Source organism: Festucalex cinctus, chromosome 13 (assembly GCF_051991245.1).
Source record: "Festucalex cinctus isolate MCC-2025b chromosome 13, RoL_Fcin_1.0, whole genome shotgun sequence".
Taxonomy (NCBI): domain Eukaryota; kingdom Metazoa; phylum Chordata; class Actinopteri; order Syngnathiformes; family Syngnathidae; genus Festucalex; species Festucalex cinctus.
In genome coordinates this window covers 2,054,305-2,065,178 of record NC_135423.1, presented here as the reverse complement: position 1 = coordinate 2,065,178, position 10,874 = coordinate 2,054,305, and the positions used below count along the sequence as shown (strand labels likewise).

Sequence of the window (10,874 nt, the reverse complement as noted above, 5' to 3'; positions counted from 1 at the left end):
TTTTAAAAATGCTATTGTTGTGTCGAAGGAACTGAGCGATAAAAGAAAAATGGGGTCTTCAAAGCAGCACGTACCGTGCACTTGTTACTTATTATTATTATTACTACCACTACTTGTTAAATATTATTACTTGTTAAAAAAAAATAGTGACCACCCCCACCCCACCCACCTCGCCCCCACCCTTACACTAAATGCCTACGAGCGTTATATGTCTCATTTGTATGTGTACTATACGGTAGTGTGCCCGCCAGGTGGGAGGAGCAAGATGGCCGCCCTGTGACTTCAACGGCTTACACGGGCGTGTATGGACTCTCGGCTGTCCAATCATATGATAGTACCACACAGTGGCGATGGCACTGCTGGGCTTCGTGGCGATAGTCGTCGCCTGCTATGTCTTATTATATTATTACGTATTTAGGGGGGTGAGGTGCTTGAGTCCCGTGAAGCTGAAGGGGAAGACAGCCATCGTGACAGGTAACGTTTCCGTAATCAAGTGTCTTTTTTTTTTTTTTTTTTTTTTCCTACATGGAATTGTACACAGTATGTACCGGAAGCAGTTCATTTGTTTTCCTTTAACGCGAATACTGTTTAGGACGCTACTTTAAACAGATTTGCTAGGGCATTACGCTACCACGTATCGAGTAAAGTTCAATGTCACGCATTTAGTGATGTGAGTGATGTGTGCTCTCTGTGTATGTCAATGCAGTTTACTCGCCTGACTGACGTGTTCCTTTTATTGAAGCCGAAGCAACCAACAATGATACTTTACTACCACCTAGTGGATGGTTGGATAAACTGCAATGCACATACTATCAATACAACCACCGAAAGTGCATTGGCGGCCATCTTACGTTGCCACACTCTCTGTGTTCATAGCCTGAATACGTTGATTTCTCTGCGGCGTATCTGGTATTTGAAATGTGGAGGATTTCCCTTTCACCGTATTTAGGGCACAACATTTTTTTTGTCAACGTTATTATGTGGTTGTAACAAGTGTTATTTGCTTTCAGGCGGCAACACTGGTATTGGCAAAGCGACAGCTCTGGAATTGGCCAAGAGAGGCGCCAGGGTCATTTTAGCTTGCCGTAACAAGAAGAAAGCTGAAGCTGCCGTGTTTGACATTCGCCAAGTAAGGAGCTGCTACACTTTTACGTGCAAGTATTGAACATACTTTTACTTTGAATTGCACTCATATTAAGAGATCTTTAATGTACTTTTGAGAGTTTAATATTTTGACAGTGTCGATCGAAAGTCAAATTAATCAAGCTTCAATGGATTTTCACTCACAGGAGAGTGGGAACAATCAGGTTGTGTTCATGCAGTTGGATCTTGCAAGTTTTCAGTCTGTTCGCAGTTTTGCTCAAACCATCTTGACAACTGAGCCCAGAGTGGACATTCTTATCAACAATGCTGGTAAGATTGATCGAGTACATCAAATGATCACATTTCACAGAACCGTCTACAAAGGCGCTATTCTTTAAAGATACACTTATTTTAGCCCATTATAGCATTAAAAAGTGAATATTTTATCTAATTATTTTGCATTTGCGTAGGAAAACCCCAAAACAACACTAGACTTGAAATGCTTAAGAACTTTGTCATAGCTTTATAGGTCAAAAATATCAACACAACAAAATGTGTGGCTTGTTTGGAACATTTCAAACATTTTTTGGGCATTTCATCTCCACCTGGAATTGCTGGTCCAAGAGTGACCCCAACTGATGGACGTGAGGACTGCAACTACTGCACCTCCTAATGTGTCCAACATGAATTGAATTGCAATTAGGGACGTACGATCATGCTTTTTTCAACCGATTTTTCACTGCATTGTGTATTTTTTCAGGTCTGATGGGTTCTGGATGCACAGAGGATGGTTTTAGCATGGCGCTTGGGGTCAACCATCTAGGTCACTTCCTGCTCACCAACCTTCTCCTCGAGCGAATGCAGCAGTGTGGACACGGCCGCATCGTCACCGTGTCCGCTCTTCTCCACCGGCTTGGCGACATTGATTTCTCCTTGATGGCTTCCAAACGAGGTTTGGAGGCAGACCTTTCGATCTGGCGCAACTTTCAGGCCTACTGCGACAGCAAGCTGTGTAACGTGCTGTTCACCAGAGAACTTGCCAACAGGTTGGAGTGCTCAAGAGTGACGTGCTACAGCGTCCACCCAGGTTAGTGAAGCTCGTACGTGCGCGCCACTGTCATCTTTGGTTTTTTTTTTTTTTTTACTCCCATTTGAATAAAATCACGGCGGCTGAACTCTTATCCAAGTACAGTGGTACTTGGAGTTATGAATGAGACTTTTAACTAAAATAAAAACAAAAATGTTTGGAGATAGTTTTACTAACTAAAATAAAACTAACTATAATTATGGCAAAAATGTCCTTCATTTTAGTCTTTGGTAATTAATTTAATGCATGAGTTGGAGATTATTTTAAATGTGATTTTTAGTAGATTTATTTTGATATAAACCGGAATAATGACGTGACGCCCATGGTGTTTTTTAAATATTGCGCACAAGTAATACACATAAAAAAACTAAAACTAATACTGAAACTAACTAAACTAAAACTAAGCATTTATTAAAGAACTAAAACTAATACAAAAACTAACAGAACCACCCTGAAAACTAATTAAAACTAACTAAATTTAAAAAAAACTCAAAACAAAATAAAAACTAAAATGAAAAATTGCAAAACTATAATAACCCTACTACCATATTACAAATCAATTGGTTTATATACTGTAGCATTTTTCTAAATATGCAAAAGCACAAATAAATTATTTGCCCATGGTGTTTTTTTAAAATATTGCGCACAAGTAATACACATAAAAAAAAAAAAAAAACCTAAACTAATGCTGAAACAAAAATAAAACTAAGCATTTATTAAAGAACTGAAACTAATAAAAACTAACTGAACCACCCTGAAAACTAATTTAACCCTTGTGCCTTGGAATCAGTGACACGCTCTAAGAATAAATTTTAGCCAAATAAGTAATTCTACTTTGAGGTGTGATAACTAAGTCAATTTTTAACATTTTTTTTTATTTCAACCACTCAAAATGTTCATTGGCATCAGAACTATCCATACATATGAAGTTTTTTTTTTTTTTTTATGTATTCCCCCCTCTTAGGACAATACAAGCCCAAAGAATGGACTATGAAGAAAACGAACTGTGCTGTATACATGTATAAAAAATAAATAAAAAATTAATACTTCATATGACATAATTAGAGCTTCGAATAAGGCAATAAGTTATAACAACAATTTTTTCAATGCATGCCAAATTTTTTGACAATGGCAATTTAATGCAAAACACCCTGGAAAAGTAAATTTTAGCCAAATAAGTAATTCTACTTTGAGGTGTGATAACTAAGTCAATTTTTAACATTTTTTTTTATTTCAACCACTCAAAATGTTCATTGGCATCAGAACTATCCATACATATGAAGTTTTTTTTTTTTTTTATGTATTCCCCCCTCTTAGGACAATACAAGCCCAAAGAATGGACTATGAAGAAAACGAACTGTGCTGTATACATGTATAAAAAATAAATAAAAAATTAATACTTCATATGACATAATTAGAGCTTCGAATAAGGCAATAAGTTATAACAACAATTTTTTCAATGCATGCCAAATTTTTTGACAATGGCAATTTAATGCAAAACACCCTGGAAAAGTAAATTTTAGCCAAATAAGTAATTCTACTTTGAGGTGTGATAACTAAGTCATTTTTTAATATTTTTTTTTCTTTCAACCACCCAAAATGTTCATTGGCATCAAAACTATGCATAAATATAGTATATTTATTTATTATTATTATTTCCCCCCGCCATAGGACAACAGAAGCCAAATAATAGATTATGAAGAAAATTAACTGTGTTGTATATATGTATAATAAATAAATAAATTTGAATCTTTCATATGACATAGTTAGAGCATCAGGCAACACGGTAGCTTTGATAGAAAACTTTGGGGAAAAAAGTACTTTTTGTGGGGCTCCGGAGCGGCACCGGGACCCCTCCGTGACTTTAGCCGCAAATTGTGTTTGTTTTTCGGATACAGGAAGGCCCGATTTACACCCCCGTATCCGGCGTCGCACTTCAACGAGCCACGTATCTCTTGTGCTCACGGTTCCAGATATGTGTCAGATATGTGTAATTTTCCCCGTAGGACGTACGGTTCCGGACAAATAACGGAAAGAAAAAGCTCCATTACACCGATCCGTCCGTTTACTTTACCCGGAAATCGTGCGTCTTTTTCGGACAAATTTACATCGCCTGTATCCAATTGTATCCGGCGAACTGAAGTCAACACAGCGACGAGCTACATACCGTTCGGAAGCTACACGTCCCCCGCGGCATTCCAGGACGTGCTCATATGTTCGTTTATGTTTATTTTGTAGAAGTACTTACTTGCCAACTTGCATTTGCAGCTTTTTGTGTGTCCGATCGCCGTTCTTTTCTTTCTTTTCCTGAGATCCACGAAGCTCATGTCTCGTGCACGTTAGCCTCTTAGCACGTTAGCACGTTGTTGTGAATACAAACTCGCCGAATAAAAATCGAAGCTTAGCACTTTCACACGTAGAAATGCAACGGCCAGATAAGATAACCGACGAGGAATTCATCTCGACAACCGTTACATGTTACACTTCATAAGTTGCAAAAAAAAAACGTTTTTTTTGTTTTGTCTTATCCCTTCTGCTTATTGTTTTCACCGATCCATGCTCCTTGCCATGTTTTGAAGAACGCACGAAGGGAAATACGTCACCTCCACGTTGCACGCACGTTTGGCCACAATGGCACGCCTGCCCCCTGCAGCCTTGGCGAGCAAATGTCGATGCTCGGCTGTTCAAAATGGATGATTGAACTGTGCATGCGTGTGGAATATGCACGCTATTAATTCTGAAGTTCTGAAGTGAAGAAAGAGAAAAAAATAAATAAATAACAGCCTTCACACACTGAGGAAAACCGCTGTATTGCAACGACTAACAGTGGCTCATTTTGGGGAATAAAAACGACAACGAGCATTGCCATTCGACCCCTCCCACTAGGGAACGTGCTTCCCACGTCCATGCAGACAAAAAAACAGCATATCCCAACACGAAACATAAGTCAATAGCTCGCAATACCTTTTTCTGCACAAAAATATAAGTGGCGCGCGTGTACGCGCATCCACGAACACGCACGCGCGCCCACTAACGTGCACGCGCATCCACTAACATCCTGTCGAATGCACAATCAGTAAAAAGCACGAAGAAATAAGTCTGTGTGGAATATGGTGTGCTGGAATCAGTGAGGCGTTTGCAAGGAAAATCATTAATTGGCCTCTACCGCCACCTGGTGGATTTGGGGTGCAAAATCTTTCTCATGCCCATGGCACCGTCGAGGAATGTCCATAGAAGGATTTCATGCAGAAATCACGGAAATTGCAATAAAATACATGCAGTGTCCAATCGGTCCAAAAATGTCACTTATAATGTACATTAATGTTACGCGGTTGGCTAAATCCGATGCCAGCGTAATTATGATTGTTATCTCCCTCATGCAATGGCTCAGAAATGTTGGCACACTCGCATTTTGACGGTCCCCCAGTTTTCCAAAACCGTGGCTCATTTTTTTTTTTTTTTTTTTTTTTTTCCCCCCCCCCCTGCACAATCAAAACCTAATTTACATAATTGGCTAAGCAAAATGCACGAGGGTTAAAAAAAAATAAAATGAAAAATTGCAAAACTATAATAACCCTACTGCCATATTACAAATCAATTGGTTTATATACTGTAGCATTTTTCTAAATATGCAAAAGCACAACTCAATTATTTGTACAATTTTTAGGACGAAACACAATTTCTCTTCATAACATGATGTGGCCCTTGCGTCGTCCGGATTTTCTGTACGTGGCCCTCGAATGAAAAAGTTTGGTCTAAGTTGAAGAGCAAGTTGAAGAGTTTTTTTTTTTTTTGAATCAGTTTGCAAAATGTGATAATTTCTGTTCTTCACAGGGATTATCTCCACCGAATTATGCCGCAATATGAGCCCGTGGCAGCAGATCCTGATAATGCCCTTTGCCAAGCTTTTTTTCCTGGACCCCGAGGGTGGCTCCCAGACCACCCTGTACTGTGCCCTCCAAGAGGGCATCGAGACTCTCAGCGGGCGCTACTTTTCCAGCTGTGCTCTGCAACAGGCGGGACACAAAGGGCGAGATGATGCCCTGGCAAAGAAGCTGTGGGAGGTGAGTGAGAGGTTGACGGGATTCACACGATGAACTTTCTGTATGATCGTGCCTCTCTCTTTCTCTCTTACTCTCTTATACTTAAATTCCCATTTATTAACCTTTTATCTAAATGAACTTAAATCCACTCTGTCTTCATGAAATATCCAACAAATTCACAACAAATTTATGTCACACTGACAGCTACACAAAGTATGGAATGGGCTCCCTGACAATTAAAAAAAAAAATCAAAAAAAAAAATCACAATTTTCACATCTTTTTACGGTCAGTCAGCAGTCCTGCTCACACTAACATAGTGCTTCTCAAATAGTGGGACGGGCCCCCCAGGGAGGCGCGAGACTCCATCTGGCGCGTTTGACCTCGGGGAACATGCTTTTTCATTTTTTTTCTTTTTCTTTTTACTGTCCTAGTATAAAGAATAAGAACGAGAATAAAGTGCAATTGCACCTCCACTACATTAGGGGGCAGTGGCGCTCTCATTATTGGCAGAGTGTGCGCAGGGAGCATTCGCTCGGTGGTGTAGGGGTTTTGTTTGCACTGAGGATACGCGCTTGCACACAGCAAAAAAAAAAAAAAATCAGCACAAATTATTTCATTTATTTTTGTTTTGCAGGTTAAAGTTGTTTTTTTTTGCTATATTGTGCTCCAGAGTTAATGTTGGTGATCAGTTTGAATGTATTACTATTCATTGATTTCATGTAATTTTATTTTTCCGTATCATATGGTTTGAAATGGTCAGTCAAAAAATGTTTATAGTTTAATGAAGGATTAAATTTTATTTTTGAATTTCCGATGCACTTTAAATATTTTCTGTTACAGTTAATAAAGCTATTCTTTGTTGTAAGTTGGTCCATATTTCTTTATTTTTTAATTCTCTTATACGTTAATACGGATTCAGTGTTCTGCAGAGGTGTGCTTATAACAATTTTATAGACAATTTTATAATTAAGGCATTTTAAAATTCAGCACTTTTACACGACTTGTAGTTTGATGGCACAGCACTATGCATTTTGTACTATGCGTTTGTATGTAATTTTAACTTTGTCCTGTTATTTTATTTATCTGGGGACTACAGATGGAAGCACAGTGCTTCATCTGGTACAGCCATTTTTTTTTTTAACTGCACATTGTCCTTTAAATAAAATAAACTTTAAAAAAAAAACGGTTTCATAATTTAAGGGAAACAACTTTTCAGTATTATTATTTAAACAGAGCAGACTAAACTACTTTCTTTTGTCCTTGAAATCAGTACTCCGCATTAATCTGCTTGGATGCAACAAAACATTCGTTCACAAGGGGGCAGTAGTGTAACAGCAGTTCAAATCTCAACCCCTCCCCTCATTGAAGCAAGGGTCCCGAAGACCTTAACCTAAGAGGCCTATGGATTCGTCTTCATTATGATTATTAACAGGGGTCGGCAAGAAAGCCAAGTCATCTGGGTGGTTTTGTAATTACTCAGTAGGACGTTCCTGTGGAGACTTTTTTTCAGTTAACCCCATTGTCGGGGACACTCAATCTTGAGCGGTCTATTGCCATCATCCCATAAACCGTTCCTCCTTTGTTGCATGCTGAAAATATTTCAGATACTAGTGTATCCTATATATAACACCCCCGTACTTATTAGCCCCCGAGTTATGCGTTGGCTCCAGTCTGACAAAGTTATGATTATTATATTATGTCCGATAGCAATAAATGTACTTTAAACCACGTTTTTCTTTCTACTTAGACAAATTCATTAGCTTATGTACCAATGCACTTCCATATATTTTTTTTAAAATTTAAATCAAAACCAGTCGCACGCCCCTAACATAAGCGTATTTTTGCTTATTATTATGTCAGTAACCTGCTGCTTCACGTGGTTATTGATTCTGTCACCCGCTTTGTTGCTGTTTTGTACAGCGGACGCTAACGGGATGCAGAATTTGGATGATGTCAGCACTGCTTGGTTGGCACTATATAAAATACGAGTCAAATAATGACCAATATCAATAACCATTTCAAAATGTTTACAATTAGGGAAAAACGGTATCAGGCATCAAGCAAATTGGAAAGCCGACTAATAAGCTGTTGGACAAACACTGCTGCTGTTAGCGTTTATGTGATGTTAATTCCTTACATAGCAGCTGGTGTCCTAATTGTGCTCTGATGACAACAGGCAATTATGCTTGACATAACTACATGATTTCACACTGTGCTCACCAGTCGCGAGTTCCGAGCTCAAATGGTTCAATTAATGAAATGCATCAGCTTTACAACTCAGCATTCGGTCGGGGAATGAAAGCAGGCAAAAGAGGAGGACCATTTTTTGAATATGAGCAAAGGTTATTATTGAATTATAGCATGATGAATGATTATTAAAATCAAATGACATTAAATGCTATCTTTTTTTTCTTTTTTTCTTCTAATGCTGAGCCTCTCCAGTGAGATTGCCACACAGCAGGCTGAAAGTCACACTAATGTAATGCATGAAGTCGTTTACATGCATTCCATTCATTGCATATGATTTTTTTTTTGTTCTTCCGTGCAGTATATGTTACTTGCAGAATCACTGACTGCTCTCAATATGCTAATCGAGGCAAAATGGCTCCTTGGCCTCAGCAGACCAATTTAACAAATAAAGACAATTATCTTCTATTTAATTGTGTGAGACCCCCTTTGGGCACCCCTTCCCTCACCCCACCAAAACTAACGCACGCACGCACGCACGCATAAATATATTGAATTATAAGCAAAGACTAATTCGAATTAAGGAAGCAAATAGAGCTTTTGTTGTGTTTAAAGTGAACTTCGAAAAGGGAACAACTCGACAGAAAGTAACGCCACAAGCGGGTGCAAATTATAGAACACATAAAAGAGTCTGACATATCCTATCATACGGGGTATATGCCATGGAAGAGGCGGGACTTCCGACTTCCGTGTTTTTGCACATCAGCTTTGATTCGGGTTCCGGGTTGCGACGTGTGGGCCGCTTTCGAAGACTCGCATCCACTCGAGTCATGCGAGTAACGTTTGGGTCTTGTCTCACGTCTGGGGGTCACGCATGGGTTAAGTTTGAGTAGAGTTCATGACCGTGCGCCAGAGTTCACGACCCCTTACGTGTCTGTTTTGGGTATTGATGTAACAGCATCCAGTTTCAACTAGTTTTAGGCTATGTGATGTCAAGGATCTTTTATGCTATATGATGTCAGGAACTATCTGTAATTACTGGGTTAACAGCTAATCAGAGAATTCCATGTCAGTACTAGTACTCACATGTCTAGCCACAACCAATAAGATTGCTTGACTGTCTAGTTCAAAAAAATATGTATCGGATTGCCACCAATGTATCGGGATCCGGACTGGATCGTGACAGAAGTGGATCGTCCCAGCCCTAACAGTTACAGACTACATTTGCAATTTCTTATTTTCACGTTCATCACCAGAAGTCAATGTACTGTAATGTAGGCAGTTACCGCAAAATCAAGACAATCTCTGGAAAAACAAAACAAAACAAAACAAAAAAACACCTTCCAACAGTGACAACCAGTGAGAGGAATCAGAACGCAAGTGTAACCCAATTTGCCACCACAAACTTGGAAAGGACAGCCGCTATTGAGCTATTGATCAATTCATTGACGACGTTGGCGTTGTCCACAGCATGCGGTCGGTCGTTTGGGTGGCCGTGAGACATGAAGGCGGTTGGGTCGCTTGTCGTGCTGGGATTGCCGTTTTCGTCGGGGTCACAGACCGAGCCGCTCATCTGTGTTTGGCACCTTTCATGGGGAACAAGTTGCTGATGTCAATACTTTGGGGATTTGGTCTGTTCGTTAGCTGTCAATCAGAATTTGGCCTCCAGCAGTCTGGGACGCGAGCCAGGGGGATGCGCTGTTTTTGTAGGCCAGGTCAGACTGTTTTGGGGCCATACAAGCATGATGACAAAAAAGCAATGCAATAGGGGGAGTCCTGTTCAATGATTTAACTGAAGAAAAAAAAAATGCCTTAAAGCACTTGGCCTGTTACATTAATTCACACTGTCTGTGTCAGAGAGCAAGTTTTTAATGCCAGTGTTTTAATCAGCGTTATGATGATTCTATTCAGTGTTTAACACAATCACACCTTAACTCATTAGCTCCCAATAACATGTAAATACGTTTTTTATGTTGTAAGTGTCCCAAAGACGTATTTATACGTTTTTTTTGTTTTTTGTTTTTTTAATGCTAGAGCATACAGAAGGCTTTGATTCAGCCTCTCAGCTGCAAAGAACTGTTGCAGAAATGGTAGTTATTACACAAACGGCCAGCAGGTGGCAGCAGAGCAAATGAGATCAACCAGGGCCATGTAGAAAAAAAAGCTCAATTACTTACAATTTTAAATAGATTTGTGAAAACTGATGAAACTGAGCTCTCTTCTAATGCTAATTGCTGCAAAACGAAAACAGATAGAAACATACTTTTTTTTTCCTGATGAAAGAAGAGATTTTAATCTTTCTTTTGGTAGGTTCCATGATTTTATAGCAATTGAATACAATATTCTGTGGGCCTTGCAAAATCAGTCCAAATCCAGTAAAACAGCCGGGATTGCTTCTGTGAAAATGGCGGCGAGTGGATTTAAAATCCCACTGCACCTCTCTGGTAGTTTACCAACAAAATGACACACTGTA

General features: G+C 39.2%; 1 protein-coding gene across 9 annotated transcripts in view; it reads left to right on the top strand.

Annotated features, from left to right (window-relative positions):
* The first annotated feature begins 227 nt into the window (after positions 1 to 227).
* LOC144033094 (dehydrogenase/reductase SDR family member 13-like) overlaps positions 228 to 10,874 on the top strand; it is a 55,537-nt gene continuing 44,890 nt past the window's right edge. For 8 of the 9 annotated variants that reach the window (XR_013287872.1, XR_013287875.1, XR_013287869.1 and 5 more), the window contains exons 1-5: positions 228 to 474; positions 1,011 to 1,129; positions 1,290 to 1,413; positions 1,844 to 2,170; positions 6,005 to 6,234. Coding sequence is in view for 2 of the 9 variants with exons in the window: in XM_077540915.1 (XP_077397041.1) it covers positions 351 to 474; positions 1,011 to 1,129; positions 1,290 to 1,413; positions 1,844 to 2,170; positions 6,005 to 6,234 (924 nt within the window). In the remaining 7 variants the exon portion in view is untranslated. Of the gene's footprint in view, positions 475 to 1,010; positions 1,130 to 1,289; positions 1,414 to 1,843; positions 2,171 to 6,004; positions 7,080 to 10,874 lie in introns of those variants that run through there. The other variant, XM_077540914.1, reaches the window with a different exon arrangement.